Source organism: Meleagris gallopavo, chromosome 5, assembly GCF_905368555.1.
Source record: "Meleagris gallopavo chromosome 5, MGAL_WU_HG_1.1, whole genome shotgun sequence".
Lineage (NCBI taxonomy): Eukaryota > Metazoa > Chordata > Aves > Galliformes > Phasianidae > Meleagris > Meleagris gallopavo.
The window spans coordinates 31688964-31709617 of record NC_139408.1 but is presented as its reverse complement, the minus strand read 5'-3'; the positions used below and the strand labels follow the sequence as shown (position 1 = coordinate 31709617).

General features: G+C 33.4%; 1 protein-coding gene across 9 annotated transcripts in view; it reads right to left on the bottom strand.

Annotated features, from left to right (window-relative positions):
* Window positions 1–20654, bottom strand: part of DPH6 (diphthamine biosynthesis 6) — a 215905-nt gene that overhangs the window by 57778 nt on the left and 137473 nt on the right. For 8 of the 9 annotated variants that reach the window (XR_014883604.1, XR_014883605.1, XR_014883606.1 and 5 more), the window contains one exon: window positions 14384–14789. Coding sequence is in view for 6 of the 9 variants with exons in the window: in XM_085225134.1 (XP_085081260.1) it covers window positions 14384–14789 (406 nt within the window). In the remaining 3 variants the exon portion in view is untranslated. Of the gene's footprint in view, window positions 1–14382; window positions 14790–20654 lie in introns of those variants that run through there. The other variant, XM_085225133.1, reaches the window with a different exon arrangement.

Sequence of the window (20654 nt, the reverse complement as noted above, 5' to 3'; positions counted from 1 at the left end):
ACAGTTAAAACAGTATGGGCTGAAATGAAAAAAGAATACAGGCTGTGTTGCTCTACTGATATGATTTCGTGTTTCTGTGGTCTTTTTATGCTGTCAGATTGTTATTGGAGCTATGTGAATGATGCAGAAAAATTTCAATGGAAATCAGCAACAGAAGCCATTAATAATATCAGAAAGAATAGGGACAACGGCAAAGGAAATTTCTCTCTGAAATTCCAGAGAGAGAGGACTCTGATATGCAACTTTCATTTGTAAACTTACATTGCCTATTTTAATCCAATGAACATTGGGAGTGAGAGAAAACAAATGTCACCTAAGTGTTTTCTTAAACATTTAAATATTAAAATCTCATATGACCTGAATGGCATCCTCCTCTATGTAATCATGTAATCATGACAGAAGCTCTGATGCAAGCAAACTCAAAAGTAAGCAGAGGAATTAAATTGAAAGGAACCAGAATCACCCTTCATTTCTTTCTAGCAACAGTCAGCAGCCACAATGACAGGTAAAATGACCAAAAATTAGAGGTGGCTGAGATGATATGATCAGGCTCCCACTTAATTATCTGCTTGCCCCTACAGTCCTTTCTACCCATTGCATTCCCTCAACATCATCTCTTAATTTTCTTCAGTCTTGACTATGACCACCTACTTTCAGGAAACAAAGTTTTTCCTTTCCAAATACTGTAGGAATTAAATACATGAGTGGGGGAAGGAAAAGAATTCTGTGGTTTAAAATTTTAAAATGCTTTCTGTATTCTAAGATAATATTAGGATCAATTGACTGACAAGTGGAAAATTTTCTTGGCAGAGATGGGAGCCAGAGGAAATTAGTGTTCACCTGTATATACAATGGTGCATACATACATACTTTAACTGTAAAATGTTCCTACCCTTTCATGTCTAGTCTAATATTCCAAGCAGGGATATATCAAACTGACTTGTAAAACGATAAGGAGAGGAAACACAATGTTATGTAAGATTTTTTGCATTTTAAAAAATATCTATTTTTACATCAATTTTTCCAGTAATTATTAAAAATGAAAATTCTATTGGTAAAAATAACAGAGATGTTTTTGTGCATATTTCACATTTATATAATAACCATATATTGGAATTGTATATTTTAGGTTTGTAAATGTTATTTTACTGTAATGTCCTAAAGAATCTACAGTATGTGACAAACTTTCATTAGAAAAAACAGACAAGTGAAAGTGAAGAATTCGCTTCGCATTCACTTACCATGTCTTAAGTTTCTAAAAGTAAGAAAATGATAAATCAAGTCTAAATTAAGTTTCTCCTGAGGATCTACACTCACTGTACTTTATTTCTGCATCCTGTTGGATACCTAAGCATCAGCTTTCATTTTATTTGCATGGAAAAGTTTGAAATATCTTTATTTACATTTTGCAAATAAAATTTCAACAGTTTAAGAAAATAACAAGTGAAAAACAAAGAAAATACAAGTATTTATAAAAACACATCATAAAGACATAAACAGCACAGAAAAATGAATAAGCTACTGTGCTTTTAAACACAGAAAGTTTCTAAGGCATGGTAGATGACCTTTTTTAATACTAATAATCGGTTGTTCAAAATGCATTCATTTTGTAAGAAGTGTTTCTAAGGCTAAGTTGCATATACAAATTGTGTTTATGGAGGCAATGCAAAAATTTCAGTTTTCAATTAATTTTCTAATTTCCACTTATAACTTAAGGTATTTGTCATAATCCTCTGGTTACTAGATACTTAGTTTTTCAGGCATGTTAAAATTCTGCTGTAGGATTCTTATTGTTTCAATTGTCTTTATATGGGGCCACTTTTAGCAAGGTAATTTTAGACAAGCTTCAGTTCAGAAAAGTGCACACAGATTTAACTACTTTATGGGTGGATGAAGTATGTACATATATTCTCACCTAGTGTTATGATTACTAGATCAATTTCCTTAAACACACTAATTTATAACTCTTTAAAATAACTGTTTCAAACTGGTCAATTTGCAATGTGTGCACATATACAAGTAAAGAATTTATAATGCTGTACATGTTACTGTCATATAGTGCCCCTTCTTCCCAGTTGACATGATGCCAGTATAATCTAAGTGATAATATGGTATTTCCTGCAGCTTCCCCTTATTCTCTTAAGGTTTCAATTTCATTTGTTATTTTGAAGGGTTTTCTGAAAAATAATAATTCATGGCTATTTTGTATTCTAAAGAAGTGATTGATATTTATACTACAAATCACATTATCTACGAGTGTTTTGCAGTAAATAAAACATAATCACATTCCTAATCATACCACCTTGCCATTCTTAATTGATGACATGAGGTTTACTATAAGAATCATTTAAACAATATTAATTTTCAGTTGATTTTATTCAGACAGTAAAAGGTTGAATTAGTACTGCTATAGTTCAATTTTGTATACCATGAAGTAAATGTACAGAAGCTGTTCAATGCTCTATTTTTAAACTATAAGGAGATGAGTCAGCAAGAACACTGAAAATACAGTGTTAATTTCCTCTTTCTGACTCTACTGTTTTGACAAAATTTTAAATTAATCATATAAGTACATGAAATCAATGTGAAAGAAGGCTATTTGCAGGGCAGAGCCCTAAATACACACACACATTAAGTTTTGTGAAAGACTGCTTTTGTAAGAACATAAAAGAGAAAATCTTCTGAAAAACTTTAATAAATCAAAGAAAATCTAAATTCAGTAATTGTTCTCAGCGCTTTATGTAGGAGACCATGATTTTTCTAAGCAATTTGGTGATGCACAAATATCAGCTGAAGTTATGGAATCAAAGCTAGAGATAGAAGGGACAACAATGACATTTCAAAGTCTACTTAGTCAAAGAAACTAAACATTTCAAATGGTTTTGAGACGTTCTGCTTACAAAACAGCCCATCATTACAAAGTAATAACTAAGAAGTTATTTTGTATGATGAGAAGTGACATTACTTTTGTATCCATTCAACAAATTAAAACCAAACTTAAGACCTCATCATGCAAGGCATGATTCGTAATAATCGCTAACTAGCATACTGCATCAGAAGTGCTTCAAAAAAATCCTCCATTTTGCTTAAGAATCATGATCTAAAGCAAATCTGAACTACTTATCTCCTTCATAAAAGATAAACCACTCAGGCTGGTGACTATATCCCTATTTTAAATGGATTCCAGATATCTCCATGCAATGGAAAGCACTCAAGAGTCCACATGAGATGTATAACTATTTCATTATATCAAGAGTCTAAAGTACGATATTTTCTACTAAAATACTTATTTTCCTCCTGTTAATAAAAAAATGTTCTTTCTAAAATATCAACAACAACCATCAGATGTGTTGCTTGTAGATTGGTGTGAGGACTGGGTGTGATCTATCATGTTTCTTTTGTTTTTGTGCCGCTATTTTTTGTCTGAACTGGAAACAAACAAACAAACAAAAATAATGGCTCCTAATTTAATTAAAAAAAAAAACACCCTGTGGAATCCAAGCTTTGAATTTATGCATAGCTTTGCTCACTACTTCTTGCTACCTATCATATTTTCTGTACAGATCAACACATTTTTAAAACAGAAGCTTTGTCTTAATAATCTTGCTTGCTATATTCTATATTCTCGCATCTCTTTTTTCTGGATCTAGGAAGTTTAGACTGCTGCCACTTGGTTTTTACATCTTGTTTTCTTGCAATTGGTACACTGTACCTGCCTCAATTTCATTCTTCCACACCGCTGAAATTCTTTCCCAATGATGTTAATAATGTAATTGCCATTAATTCCAATATATTAGGATTTCATTTTGTCTAAAGGACAAAACATCAGTATCAAATGATGTTTGGTGTTCAGATTGATTCCAATGTAACAGTCCAGGTTCTCAGTACTTTCTGAAACTTGGGCTTGTTTTATGTGTTTTGGCGTGTGATATATGAGAACAGGGATCATTCTTCAGAAGAACTAGAGATTGCAATCTCTCAGTATGATCACTCTGGTTCAAAAGGGCTAAGGTCCTGCTCTAGTTCCATAGCTCCTTCTAGCTAGTGAATAATACTCTTCCACTAATGCCTGGACAGGTTTTATTCGTGTGCCAGAAAACAAAAACAAGTTTTCCTATGTTTTACTTTCCTATGGAAAGTGTATGTAAGTCTTACCATCTAAGAGAAGATGTCTGCTTTTTTCTCCGTAATGGCATAGTGGGAGGAACTGACTGGATATATTTTAATTAAGATTAAGGTAAATAATTGAGGGTTTCAAGCCAACTCAGTGATAAAAATATACCATTTTTTATACCAAATATTCTTTAATATGACATCAGCGTATCCTGGAACTGTTAAAGTCTCCTTAGTATAATTACTGACTTTGAATAGGGTTGTGCTGAAAATTCTGGAATGCTTTTCAGCCTCTCTGTAGTATATTCATTGAAAAGTGAAACATAGCACAAGGAAAATTGTAAAAGAGCATTGTATGCAATCTGCTTAGAATAACTCCCACCTAACACCAAACACCAGAATATTCCTTCCAATTAATACCTGTCAAAGACATATTTTAAGAAATGTCATATGGTAAACTTTATGTAGAGCAAGTATTACAGCATTAATCTCCATAGCCAGGAGGTATTATACAACATGTTTCCTATCAAAAGGAAATCTTAATGTGCTTAAAAATTTTGCAAAACTCCTGCACATTTTCAAACAAGTTAAGCCAAAAATGACAAGCAATGCTTTTAATGAAAGCATTGTACAGCTGAGGTTTGCGCATCTGAATTTTTAAACGTATTAGATGAGAAGTTCAAGTGGTTTGCATACGACGGTTAAAGACAATAACCAACAAAAAAAGATGTTTGAATTTAGAAGAAAAGTAAACTTTAAAAGGCCTAATCTAAAGATAGTGATCTTGATTATTTATGTTACTGTTATAGTTTGAGTGACCAAAATATCTGATTAAATCACAGCAGGTAAGCTATGCTACATGTTATGAAAGAAAATAATTCCAATCAAATTCTATGCAGTTAATGCAAAGAAAGAATAATCAGCTAAATTAGAACATATTTATCTTCACGTATATAATTGTAGAAAATGCCTTAGGCTGACTTCAGTTATTCATGCTCACTATAGAAATGGCAAGATCCCCTGACAATTCTAAAATGATATAGTTATACCCAGTAGAAGAGCAATCTCAAAACAGATTTGATCTCATAGCTCCTTCTGAAACAAGGCATGCATTTCAATGAACTGAATTCTTCAGTGCTCTACTTACCTGGTCTCAGTAAAATGCTTCCTGTAAACAGCACCTGACTTTGAAAGTTGCTTAGCATCTGTAACTTCAGCCATGAGTTTCAGGAAAAATAAAGCTGTATAATTTTACCATTTTGTATGAAGATAGCAAGTCACTTAATGCTCTGTGCCACAAACAAAATGCTGCTTGTATATTTCAAATATACATCCACAGCATCAGTGTATGGACGTGATATTCTTGAGAGTAAGACAAGGGAGATGCTGTTTCAACCCAATAGCTTGTATACTAAATCATCATATACTGAATAGAATAATACACCAGGAAAATAGTTCTAATAATATATATATTTTTTTTTTGGAGTTCTTTTTTTCAGATCTCTCAATTATTCAGTGCTCTGGAGACAACTTTACATTTTAGTTCTTTATAAGGAAAAATACTTTTAAAAAGAGATGCGTTTTTTTTTAATTCCTTTGCTTTTATTTTTTAAATAAAGATATATAATAATGCTCAAATGCCAGTTAAGGAAGTAAGATGTAAAATATACATTTCAATCAGCTTCATTAATAAAATTTTCAGAAAAAAATTGCAAAAGCAATATTGTGGCAATTATTTTCAGATCCATAGATATGACTATCTTTCTTGTTTTCCAACAACATGTTTTAAGATTTCAGTGAGACATAATACTACAGTCACATCACTTAGGTTGTGGGCCACAAACACAAATAGAGTCTATTCACAGTTATTACACTATATATTGCCTCTTTTGAAGAATTTCTGTGAAGCAAAAGAGTACAATACAGGATCGAAAAGATTATTTCTTCTTACATATTATTTTTATTATATATATTTAAAAAATAATAATCCAATTTTATGAAATAGCCTAGGAATTCAGCCAGAAAGTAATGAAAGAAATATGCATGAGATCATGTACCAATCTAACTTTCATTAGCATCTGCCAATATCTTAAGAACCTTACGAACCTAAATGTCTATATAATATGACAAATGTTTGCAAGAGCAACAAATCTACTCCTCATTGAGTCATTAGCTTCGAAAAATATTCTTAATCAAAACTCTCCAGTCATACAGCATACAACTTTATACCAGACAATTCCTTCATTGCCCTGAGAGACAGCACACACAAAATTATACTATGCAATAGCTGTATACTTTACTCAAACTTGTACTGCTTTAGTTTTTATGTTTTCCTGCACACTTTGAATTTACACTACAGATATGAAAATGTTGAAGAGATAACAAGGCAAAAATTAAAAATACTTTTAAATAAAGAAAAAGCCTCCAAAATCACCCGATAAAGATGTTGTTCTTGCTTGTTAGTAACTCATAGAGCTCAAAACAATGTAAAAATATAAGCTTTTAGTCTGTAAAAATGAAAATAATCTGACTTTAAGGACAAGTATGGAAGTTGCTGTCAAGGAATCTGATAATTAAGAATCTCACTATTGTGCTTTTTATTGCTACTTAATGATAAAAACTAATAGATTGTTTTGTATTTTTCAGAAAAAGAACACATCTCTGGTAGCAATGAATTCATGGAATGCATTGCATTTATATGCAGAGCTTATCCTTAAGTTAACCTACATTAAGTATTGAGTCTCCTTAGTGCCATATTCTCTTTACCAAAAGGTATTATCATCTACTAATCTGTTTCAATGAGAGGAAAAAATAAAAAAAGAGAGCAAAGAAAAAGAAAACAAGAAGAGAGACGTTACTGATTCCTTTGCTGAAAAACTCAAAAACACATCAACATAATGTGAAAACACGGTAGGGAGCACAGAATAACCTATAAATGTATCTTAGATTTCAGTAGCAGAAATTCAGAAAGAAATGTGAGATTGTACACAGGTAGCTTTAAAACAACTGCATTGCTATAGCTCTGTATCAAAGTGTTTATTCCAACACTGAGTGAATCTGTTAAAGAACTTATATCAATTTAAAGTTTTAGCCAAGGTTTTCATATACAGCTATGCAATACATAACCTTCAGATGTCACATGCTTTGAGTAAGAAGAAGCTCTAACTTTGGTACCTGCCCTAGGCACCAAGTGATTAGAAAATGAATTTCTTATTCTAAAACAAAAAAGGCCACTGTTCTGAAATAGGAACTTAATATACTTTAAAGTGTGTCCAGGTATAATACACTTTCCTATGAAAATTCATTCGACAAGCAGCATTATTTAGAAAAGAAATCTGCAAGTCTTTGATAACAAATAAAAAATTATTTCCTCATAATTTTATATGAGATGTTCACAGTGAAGTGTAGTAGATATAGTAACAACATAGCCTTGAAAACAGATACAAAAACTTCCAGCCTTTTAGCAGTAATTTAATATATTAGGTTCTTCAGCTGGATATTTTGGATAGCAATAACAAGATTACAAAGCCACCTCTGTAGCCCAAGACCAAATTTAACTGCTTTTACCCTTTTAAAATGTCATTTCAAACACACTCATGAATCACGTCAGTGTTTCCTAATTGCTTATATATATTATAGTCTGATTCATTTCCCCAAGGACTAATTTAACTGTTTTTTTTTTTTTCTCTCTCTATTTTTTGAGTAGCAACATAGTTCTGCTTGAAGAATTATACTTGAAATATTCTTTGTTCTCTTAACAGGAAACCCAAAGAATTTATAGTGAAATTTTCCTCTTTTCAGTTTGGCAAATTCTCAGATTTTTCTTTTAGCCTACATTAATAAGATTTGGTAGAAAAACTGGCTCAGTTTTTAGTCTTCTTCAGACAGCATCATGATATTTTAAAAATATTTCTCTTTGGCCAAATTATCTGTTAGCCACAATAACTACCTCATTAAGCAATGATTGCAAAGATGGTCAGATACGAATCAAATTTATTTCTAACCATAAATTGTAGTCTATCATAAATGCTCTCCTAGTTAGTACAAAATGTAGGAAAAAATTGCCTTCAGTTCTGCACAACGCATTAACTATGTAACATATCAAAATGGTTCCAAAGAATAGGAAAAAACACGGGTAATGAAAGAAATAGTTGATTATGAACAGCTTGCTTTGATATAGCAACATCTGTATGGCTGATTGTGGAGAAGAACTTGACAGTGGCTTATGAATATCAGAAGGATGTTAACAGGAAGAAAAAGGAGTATCTGTGTTTCACGGGTGACAAATAAACTGAAATAGGAACTAGCAGGTATGATTAAAACTATGGACATTGGGATCAAAGAAAAATAAGATGAAAGAAAACTTTAAAAAAGGGACTAAATAGCTGAATGTTGAAAGGGTGTCCTCTTATAGACTCTCAGATATTTTAAGGGAAAGGGAAAATAATTTAACCCACTGAAACTGTACTATAGAGATCACTTGTAGATTGGCAACTGGATAATCTGATAGAATATTTAAATTTTTGACGTGTGTTGTTCTGAAGCTACAAGATAAATCTTGGAAGTTGCCAGAATGTGGTTTTGAGCATGTTATTACTCTTAATTCCTTCTATTAATTGCAATACTGAAATTCACTCACTGAGTTACACAGGTTTACCTTATGGCAAAAAAGCAAATAAAATCTATAGAGTCACTTTCCCAACCTACTGAAAAAGGGATAAACAGAGAATTGTAACATCTGTACTGAACTCCTCCCCTCATAAGCAGTCATAATTATGTTATCATCTCAAAGAAAGGCAGAAAGTGGCATCACATCTGCAATTAGATCTATGTGTGACGAGAGATGCAATACTGAAAATGCTGTTTGCATGTTCTCCACTCTTATTCTTGGAATGTCTGAGACTCCATGCTCATCTGCTTTATTCTTATTGTACTAGTAGCTAAGGAACTATTAATGGATAAAGAAAAAACACAGTAAGTATACAAGAATCATTGCATCAGTGATGCTGAAATCTAGACAGAAGATAAAAAACTCTGTGGTCTCTGAAGTCATTGCTGCTACTGGAGCTGCTTGCCCATATTTCTGGAGAATGACTAGAGAGTTAAAGCTGCGGAAACTTCTTAAAATCATTGTATCTACTCAATCACTTCTCTTCTTGATTTCCATTTGTTTTGCCCAATATGCATTCTATAAATAACCTTGAAAAAACAGACTATTTGACTATGTAACTAGGTATATAGTTGTAAGTGTCTACATCTGTGATTTCTCGGACTCTTCATAATTACACAAACATTGCATATATAAATGCGATATGTAGATTTGTAGAATAGCACCTTATATTGTCATTGATATCTTCCTTTGAATAAGTTTTCTTATTTGTTAAAAAATGAAATTCCTCATTCTTGTAAACTGATAATCTCAATAAGACAAGAAAGGTTGTGGTACTGCCTTGATAAATTCCTCAGAACACAATTTTCAAATCTCAGAAGTCTCAGAAGTACTAATTCCTGGTGTTGTTTCCAACACCTTCACTAGAAATTACATCTCCTTGTCTTCTTAATCTAGATTTGATGTTGCAACTGCTGTGATAATCAGGACATTAAAACTGGGTACGTCAAGAAATAAGTTGGATTGTAAATCTATTTTTTTATTATGTCTGTAATTACCCATTAGCTGCCTGGCTTCACTACATGTTCCTTTAGGACAAACAAGAAAATAAATATTGAACAATTAATTCAGCTTTACTTTTTTGCAAGACTAGTGCACATAGACATGTTGTTAAAAAATGTACCATTATCTTCCTCTGGTGCACTTCCACTTCTCCAGGATTTACACAACAGAACTAATATCTATCAATACTAGAAACCCCATACCTTGGAAAACATCTAGAAAAAATATGTGTTGAAAATGCAGTATTAATTGAATGCTTAGTTTAGACGCAGTATCTTTGACATGATTCAGCGCAAGGATTCCTAAATGAGTGCCTAATCACAAGGGCTTCCATTTCACCAGAAGAAACAGTCCCATTTCAAGCAAAATTTTTTCCAGTCTGGTTGAACTCTACTCAATTGGTATTATAATTATTTTTTTAAAGTAAACATAGTACAATTGAAGCTTGATAAACATGTGAGTACAAGCAGCCTTTTAGTTCTAAGCATTTACAAACTAGAGCCATATTTTAAACTGGTTACATATTCATTTTATTGCTAATACCAGACTGTATTTCTATTCCTGTTTGCTTTTGCTTTTTTATATTCTCCCTTCATTTTTTCTGTAGTATTAAAAAGGGATTATGTAATATGATGTTCTGGTGAATGCAGAACCTTTTCTACTCCCTAATAAATATTCAAAAATATTTTGCATACATCTTGTGAACAAGGCTTGTGAAATCATAATAGGATGACTTATGAGCATTCAACTTCCCTATACCGAAGTATAATCTAGTCAAATGGATGGTATAGCAAATCATCCTGACACATTTATATTAATGCATATTTAAATGAGAATAAGAAAGAAATAGTCAAATTTATGTTAAAGACTTCTAAAGGCTTAACAGCATCTTACTAAATACGTATGTCAGCTTAATCTAATCCTCCTACTTCTATGTGTTCTGCAGTCTCAGCATGGTGTCCATAATGCTCTCGTATGTTAGCAGGGATTGCCTCTAAGAAGTTCACCATCAATACTACACTTAGTTCAATAAAACTTTACATATGGTCTTAGGATGACAGAAAGCTATCTGTCTCAAATTTGCATCACAAACCTTTAACTTCTTTTGACATCAATAACACTTGCTATAGCAATTTCCAATAACTTGTTACAGTAGAGTGTATATATACACACATATATGTACATACACAAATTCTTTGTTCACATCTTACTGTGTCAGGTACAAACAGACTTCTCTAATTTATTTGGACTGTTCCTAATAAATGCTCAATTTCTTTGCATCAGAAAAAGCATTAGTCTCATCAGAAGCTTATTTGAGATTATCTGTGGCAGCATTCTTTCACTATAGTGATTTTAAGTTTTACTCTAAGAAAAAAAAGGCAACTTTATTTCATTTTCATGCTTTTGCTAGAATAAATAATACACTGTGATTCAACCTCTTTCAAGAATTCTTCTAGATTATTCACCAATCTTATGACATGATGGAATTCCACCTGAACTTCAGCAAGACTGGAATAGTTATTTCCTCAGCCCTATCTTTAATAATTTCTATTTATTCCATTACAGGTACATCTGTCTGATGTGCTTTGTATTAAAAATATTTGAAAAGCAGTGTCTAGCATCCCCTGTTAGGTTATTAATATTATCATTTCCCAGCAGACATGAATCTGATTGTAGTTGAAAACTCCAAAAGGACAGGTCTACTTGTGGGACTAGCAATGTCTAACACATGTTGAAGATCAAACATGTCAGTAATGGATCATCATACAGATGGTTAGCAACCAGCACTACCTGAGATGAATTAATAATTGCAACTGAAAAACTGCTCTCTCAGTATCATTTGTGTTCTGGCAGCCATATCAAGAGAAGAATATTTTTAAAACTCAATGCATTAGGTCTCAGATTTTCATGATCAGAACATTCTTGCTTTATTCAGTTTCTTAGTAGAACACTTCTCTTTTTGAAAAACAGCTTTACCTACAATCCGATCAGTAGTGCAAGTAATTTGTGGCAGCCAACTGGACACAGAAATTAACCTTTGGAGGTAGTAGATATTGTTACGGAGACACCTATACACTCAGTATCTTAGAAAAGCCTACAAAGGCAGGCATAAGCAAATTTAGGCTACCTTCAGAATTGACAAGATGCATAATAGTTCTATTTTGTATATCAGGATTGTTTCCTCTTGTGACTTGCCTGTCTCATTCTGATTCATGCATCCACAAGCACTCCAGAAGCAGAAGTTTATTTGAACTTGCCTAGGTGTATTAAATGTAAGCATCTAAATCTATTGAGGTAATGAATTAAACTTCTGGGTAATAAAATCATCACTTTTCCTCTCATGGTGCTGAATCCAGATTTAGGAAGAAGGCTGAAAAGTTAACGGCTATTTGTAAATGAAACTTGAGGGCCACTTTAAAGCTGAAAAGGAACATGGAAATATACTACAATAAACTGAAAGAAAGTATGGTCATCGAAGCTTAGCAATCTCTAAACGGTTAAAATACTGTAAGAATCAAAAGGAAGGTCTGATTCAGGTATACAGCCTATAAGGACTCTAGAGTTAAACCAGACTATTTTATCTTGCTTATGGGCACTGTTTAGGATATAGAGGAATGACTCTTGGAGTCCTTATAAAGTGCTTGTTCAACTGAGTGTTAATATATATTTGAGTACATTTTCAATTATGAGAAATATAATTACAAATACAGTATAAAAGACAGTCAGTGATATATTTCATTAATAGGCTTAATCCTTTTGAAAGGCAAGAAGGTTCACTGTAGCCTACATGCCTTTCAAGGCTCCAAGAACATGTATTAACTGGGCACTTAAAAATATCGCTGTGTCTTAATAATATATTAAAAATTGCCCTTCTGGGGCATGTCATGTATATACATAGCAGTCTTATATTTGATTGAAACTATCGGTAAAAGACAATGACTTTTAATATGACAAATTATTTTCAAATAGCATATTTCTTCTTCCCATCACACAAACTTTCTGGAAATTTTCCCTAAGCAGACAAAAGTTATTTCTGAAGTCTTTGTCAATGAGTTAGTGCTACTTGAATGTTTAATGTATTCTATATATTCTACAGATTGCAAGAATGTATTTCTTACCCATGAAGATAATGATAAAATTGCTATAATGACAGGAATTATTATGACAGTATAGAGATCTGAATACAACTAGAATGAATATACGAACATCAAAACAACTTTCTATATCTGGGCCATTAGTAGTGTAACATGAATAAAATTGAATCATATTTTCATGTACACAATTTACATATCATATTGAGCAATATATTTAATAAAACAAATTAAATTTATTTGGAAGTAATTATTTTATGGCCTGAGAAATATAAGAAAGAGAGCAGGCAAAATGATAATGTTAATCCCATGCCAGAAACATGTTTTATCAGGTTTCCTTTTAGCTCTTAAACAAGATGTAGTAAAAACAACAACATTCTGTCAGACTATATGTTCATTTCTTGCTTCCTGGATTAAATATGCTTATGCTATGCCACATTTTTATAGCTTTCAATTCCTGTACTTTAAACCTATTAAACAATGTCAAGTTGAATTTTCTTCAAAAACTGCTGCAGGTTAAGAAAAAAAAAATAGGACAGTAGAATATTTGAGCGCTAACATTTATGTCAGCTAATTAATATGGATCAGTTGTGGTTTGCAAAGATTTTAAAGTGCATGCATATTTGAGACAAATATAGATGAAGGATCTGATTTAGCTCCTTCTCAGATTGATAGAAAGCTCTTACCTATTTCAATACAAGTATGATCTACCAGTATTATATGCCTGACAGATAAAAGAAGCTTTTGTGCTCTTGCATAATATTAGTTTTTCCAAATTGAGTACAGCCAAAAATACAGATGTACGACATAAGAAATAAATCATAGTTGCAACACTATATTTTTTGTTCTTTATTCTTCTACTTGATAATGGAATGGGATTTTGATAAAACTAAAACTAGGAAAAACATTAAACTTCTTCACTTAAAAAAATCTGTCTAATTAACCTGCTAAGAAATTAGCCTGTTTCAAAAACTGGCACCCTCTTATCTCGGGATGCAATGGCATTTTTTTGTTTCAGAATATTAATATTTCATTATTTAGTCTCCAAAAAGTTCTTGTTAACACAAGACATTCGGTTGTTTGAACATACCTCTACATCAAGACAAAAATGGACTACTGCTCAATAATGTTTAAGCAAAAGTTTCATGATCCCTATGTTTGACCCTGAGGCTGCCAGATTTCTTGGCAATTTCTTCTTTATAGAATCACAGAAGAAATCAGATAGAAAGGAAATCATTTAGCATTTAAAAAAATCATTAGCATTTTCTGATCCTGCTGAAAGTCAGGATCAGAAAAAGCAAACTAAAGCTTCAATTTGGACTTGAACGTCTTCGAGAGTGGAACCTTTCTATTTGAGAAGTATGCGTCAAAAGAACAAACATATCTTAATTGGGCTTTTCCTTCAAAGGCACTTTTAACATGTTTTCTTGTAATCAAACCTTATGTAGAAGTAAAACAAATTACATTATGCTTAGTATTAAGACTTGTTCTCTATCCAAAGTCTTACCTGATTGTAACATTCCAATATCAAAGACATCCTTCTTGAAGAAAACTCTAAACGACAAAGGACTTGCACTGCAATCTTCTGAAAGTTTCTCAACAGCTTGTCCAAACACAGAAACTAAGTCATGAAGAGGTCCATCTAAATCAAGCTGAGAAGCAGGAGGTAAAATCAAGCTCAGACGTACAGAGACTGATGCACAAGATGCAGAACTGGACTTCACAGACTCACAATCAATTTGGAAGCCCTCTGATAACATCTTCTTTGCAAAATGTTCTCTGCAGAGTGGGTCATCAACTACTGCAGTAACATGCCATTCAATGGCAGCATCTCTAGGTAAGTTAGTTACAACAACCACAGCAAGCACTCCACACTCTGCAGCTACTTCACTATATGCTTCGGGATCTTCAACCTAAAAGATAAACAAAATATTTTGCATATTACATAACTACTAGAAATTAATGTTGCTCCTATTCAGATGATATATTCGAAAAAAGTATCTGCAGTACAGCTATTTCATGGTGGCTGTTTTTTTTGTTCGTTTTTCTGTAAAATTTCCTTCTTACTTAAGTCATTTTGAGCAACTATGAATTTGTCTGGCAGTTAATATCTGCTCATTTTTTTCTTATTTAGACTACCACTATGCCTTTATAATGTAAAGAAATTCTGTTCTTAACATATTTAACAATTAAAAAAAAAAAAAATTTTTTTGTATATGCCAATTTATGTCCATTTCAGTGAACAAAATTTCCATTCTTTAAAGAATAGAAATAGTAGTAAGTAATGAAGCTACAGCAATGGATTAATAAAATATATGTATTTAATTTAAAAGTTGGAATACTAAAGATACAGCTTAGATATAGCAAAGATTCCTTTCAGACAATTGTGAACAGCAGAATGGTCTAAGTATTGTGTCCAGTTCTGGAGCCTCCAACACAAGAAGGACATGGAGTTGTTGGAGCAGGCCCAGAGGAAGGCCACAAAGATGATCAGAGGGCTGGAACACCTATGCTGTGACGACAGACTAAGAGAGCTGGGGCTTTTCAGCCTGGAGAAGAGGAGGTTCCAAGTAGACCTTATAGTGGCCTTCCAGTATCTGAAGGGGGCCTACAGAAAAGCTGGGGCAGGATTGTTTATAAGGCAGGTAGCAACAGGACAAGGGGAAGTGGTTTTAAACTGGAAGAGGGTAGATTTAGACTAGATATTGGGAAGAAATTCTTTACTGTGATGGTGGTGGAACACTAGAACAGGTTGCCCAGTGAGGTTGTGAATGTCCCCACCATGGAAGCATTCAAGGTCAAGTTGAATGGGGCTTTGAGCAACCTGGTCTAGAAGGAGGTGTCCCTGCCTAGAGCAGGGGAGTTGGAACTAGATTATTTTAAAAGTCCCTTCCAACCCAAACCATTCTATGATTCTATGTTTCTAAATGAACCCTCTTAAAGACAAGAGCATCTTCTCAATACTGGAATTATTTTGAAAGCACCCTAAATTGTTTTCACATCAATCAATACATCTAATTAGCTTACTCGGTAAGCTAACTCTGAGAAACTGACCTTCTTTTTCTCTAATGGTATTAATGAAGCGAGAGAGGCTTTCTTCTTACTTCCTTGTTTTGTATTTTAGGATAAATCACACTGGAACATGTTATTAAGGTACTGGAAGTGAATATAATGTTTCAAAACACTTAAGTGCGATGTGCCATGAGCCAGAGGAAGAAATTGTCAATTTGCAGTCTTGTCAACACAAATCGTCTGTACTTAAGTACACTACATAGCATTATCTGTAAAACCTAAAATGAGTTCATAAGAGTATTATCTTGTCCCCATATTCTTGCAAAGTATTCTTTTTTTTTTTCATTATTATTTTAAATTTATTTTTATTTTTATTTTTACCAGAATACACAGAGCAGAGGCCTCAGAATGCAGCTGAGGAATCGCCTTGCAGGGGCTAAGCCCAGCTGGCAGTGAAGCTTCATAGCTTCTTGCTTGCTCCTCTCACTCCAATGGCATAAGTGAAGAAACTCACAGACTGACATAAAAGCAGTTTGATAAAAGAAGTAAAGAGGAGGAAGAAAGGAAAAAATACAAAACAGTTCACTCAAAGACGATCCCTCAACACCTGTCACAAGCAGATCTATGTCCAGCCAGTCTCTACGCAATGGATACCTTTCTAAAACCCATCCCCTCATTGTTTTTATCACTGTATAGGGTGTCATACGGCATGGGATATCCCTTTGAACTGTTCAGGTCAGCTATCTTGCCTGTGGCTTCCTCAGCTTCTTGTGCACGCCCAGCCTATTTGCTGTGTGGGTAGTGTGAGGAGCAAAGAAGTCCTCAATGCTGCTCAGATGTACCTAAAGCATGTCATGCATACTGCTTTGGCCACTCATCCAATACATGGCACTGTAAGGGCTGCTATGAAGAAATTTAGCTCTATCCAGGCCAGACACACATTTAGGCATGCTGTAACCTTATAGTTAAATTCATATACTCATATACCTATTATACGACAATGTCTACTTATGGAAAACAACTGAATTTTATGATATATGCTCTCAAAAAGGATTAATGTACCTTATCTTTATCTGCTTTTTGAACAAATACATTCTAATTTGAAGAATTATAGGTATTTATTCTGTTCAGAAGAGTTCTTTTGTCTTATTTTTTCCTCCATTTTTAAGAGAGACAATATATATATTGTGTTTTTGAGATTAGGGATTTATGTCATCTTTGTGTACACAGATAATAACTTTTTTATATACCGATTTGCTTACCCTGCAGTATATATTGTTTATACTGTCCATTGCCTGATCTCTGAAAGGAAAAATAATAACAAGGCAAAACTATCATTTTACCTGAAGTTGATAAGGCCATATAACTCTCAGTACCTTCAATTCACAAGCTCAATTTTCATTCGCTCTCTCTCAACTTTAAGGGGAAGAAATAATGACATGTTACAGGCACTCACAAGGTTATTGACAAGCATTTTCCACAGAATATCTTTGATGCTTGACCCTTGTGAGCTGTTTACATGAGAAATGCACTTACTTTTATATTAACGATAGTGGAGTCTAATTCTATACCAAACATCTAGCAATTGCTTTAGCATTTCTGTTTTTGATATGGGAACAAAAATAGGGATAATTTGTCTCAAATTGCAGTCACTCCAGTTATAAGAAAATCTCACTGAGTACTGTTTGCTTTCAGTACTTTCATTAGGCAAGCTAGGGCTGTTATTAAGGTACCAACACATAAATGTTATATTAGCACTTAACAGGAGGAGCACACAGTATTCTCCTTTAGGAGATGAATTCTAACCTTGTCAATATAATTCTGCTCTGAGTGCTGTAAAACAGTTTGAAAAGATGAAACACTGGAGTTTTGCACTGAGGGAAAAAAAAAAAGAAAAAAAAAAGGCATGCTCATTCAGGCTTAAAGGCCACTTTGCTGGCCCAAGGTGCTGAGGCAGTTTAGAAAAAAAGTATAGAGAAGCTCTCTCAGGTCACATCAAGCACTAAGACAAACTTTTCTACTTCCCTGTACTTGTCTTAGGTTGTTAAATCAATTACTCACTATTTCTGCTTGCCTTCAGCTGCCATTTAGAATATGAAGAAATACATGAAAATTAAGGCCAGGAGAAAGCACATTTCCAAATTTAACAAACGAGAATCATTCTGAGTGAAAGACTGTTCATGGTGCACCTGAGCAGTACCATAGCACTCATAACCTTTAACTTTAGAATTTGCACAAAGCACAAACGATAGAGCTACTGGGGACTAACAATCTTTCATCAGCTGCTAAAAATCATACATAAATACTACTAACAATGACCTCTCCTGACTTATTTTCAAGAAATCACTGACATTTGTGTTGTACATGGATGCTGCATTTGAGTTACCTGTCAGAAATTTACAACTGTCTTAAACAGCTGAATATCATTATGATAGCTTCCCTTGTACATGGGGATGAATATTTATGGATCTGCTAAGAAATTCTAATCATATAATGCTGGAACAATATAAGTTTGTATTAAGAGTGAAAATAAGTTACTCTTTACAATTGATTCTACACTGTCATCAGTGAGACAGCACTTTTTGGCAGATACCTATGGTAATAAGAAGATTTAAGGTTATTGCACAAGTATACTGCTGTAGAGCATTCTATAAACGAGCATGAGTTTCAGCTTAGTCCTTCTCCCACATCTTCCCAGTCTCGAAAAAGAGCAAGCACAAATTGAGGCGAAGGAGGAAGCAGCTTGGCTTGGCCTATTATTCTTGAAAAAGAAGTGTCAAATAATTCTTGGAAACCTCTGTGAAAATCTTATTAATGAGGTGATAAAACAAGGCCAGACAAAGTTGAAAGCAGTGATTCCTTAAAGTATGTACAACCTGAACTTTACAAATCTCTACAAATTTCATTATCTGTAAGCGTTGCTGCTATCTAGAGGCATTTGCTTTTAAATAACTATTTCCTGACTAAGAATTAACAATACTCAAGTGATTTTCAATTCATGTAAGAGGGTATGCCTATAAAAGATCCTCATGTCCTCCTATGAGTATTTCCACAGGAAATTTAAACTTTTAAATCAAAAACAAACACCGCAAAATAAATTTGCACTAGGAATAGTTTGTCTGTCATCAGGAAAAATAAACAGATTTAAAGGTTCAATGGCAGACTGCTGAGGTACTGTGGAGATGGATACTTCTTCCATAGCATATATATTTACGTGCTCTGATTTAAAGAAGGTTGGAGCAGGAAGTCAGCATCCTTTCACCGTTAAGTAGATACCCTCTGTAAATAAATTAATCTGTAACAATGCCCTCTTCCAGGGATGGAGCAAACTGGCTCATCTCACAGACCAGACTATGACAGGATTCTGATTCTACGTGACGTGGTAAATCCCAGGACTTTGAAAAAAGATGTGACATGACAGTGATTTAGAGTGTGTAACTGTCTTATTTACCTGCAATTTTATGATAACAAATTTTACTGATACAATACTACAGTAAACCCTGAAAAGGGTCCCATGCTATGTTAAGTAACATCGTGGAAAGTCTTCATGGACTGGCTAATAAAGAATCGCAGCAGGTGACAGCAGTCAGAAAACTAAGTAAAACATGATGAATTGCTAACAAAGGAATAGAGATCACAGTGGGCTATGCTATGCCACTGTAGAAATTCACAGTTCATTCACATCTTGTATAAGATACACACCTCTTGATCCTTCAGATGAAAAAGGTCATACTAGATGCAAAATGTGTTCAGAGGAATACAACAAGGATGATAAAAAAGCTCTGGAAAATTTGAATGAAACTGTTTTCCAGCTTTCTTAAGGAGAATCTGACCAGGATTTACAAAGTCATGCATGACATAAAAAGAGTAGATTGAGACAAGAACTGATTGTGCATGCTTGTCTTTCTGTAAAAAAACTATGGATCATCAAATGACATTAGCAAGAGCATGGTTACAAAAAGTACAATAGTGGATGACACTTAAGATTCCTTGACAGAGTGCCATGGTTCCAAGAGCATTATATAGATACAAGGGAAACCTGAACAAACATTTAGAAGACAGAGTCAGTAGGGATTATAAAAGAGAAATATTAAAAATCCTACTAAATAATAATTTATAAAATACTCAATAATTTATATAGATATTAATGGTTTATATAACTATTACAATAAATCTAATTAATTTAAATATGAACTGAAATAGTTTGAAGTTGGAAGAACATTAGAGTGGATATATGCTTTTCATATTTTTACTGTTCACATCTGCTTAGGACTACTGTTAGGAGGCAGAATATCAAACAGAACCTTCACCATTATTACTATTCTTATATTGTTACACAAGAATTTATGCAGTAGTGTGTTTGGTGAAGAAAAATAACTGGCCTTTCTTGACAAGACAGGCTGAATTTGCATAACTAGTCCCTTCCAACATTTCTGTAATTGTTAATATTTATCTGAGTACTCCAGATTGATTTAACAGATTAATAGTGAGCATACAGTCAAGCAAGAGAATACAGGTAACAGCTTTGAAAGGAAAAGTGCTTCTTCAGTGAGTTGAGCAGAGGTATTGGCGTCATAGTGGAAGATGGAGAGTTTAATCTGGTTATTCTTGGCCTCTTTCTGAAGGAAGAAGAAATAAAAAGCTTCTGCTTTTTCCTGAAGCAGAAGCACAGAGAGAACTGGAATACCACTTTTGAGGAGCTAAACATATTTTAAATTCTTGTTTATACGGATATAGCATTAGCATAGACAAGCAAATCCTAACAA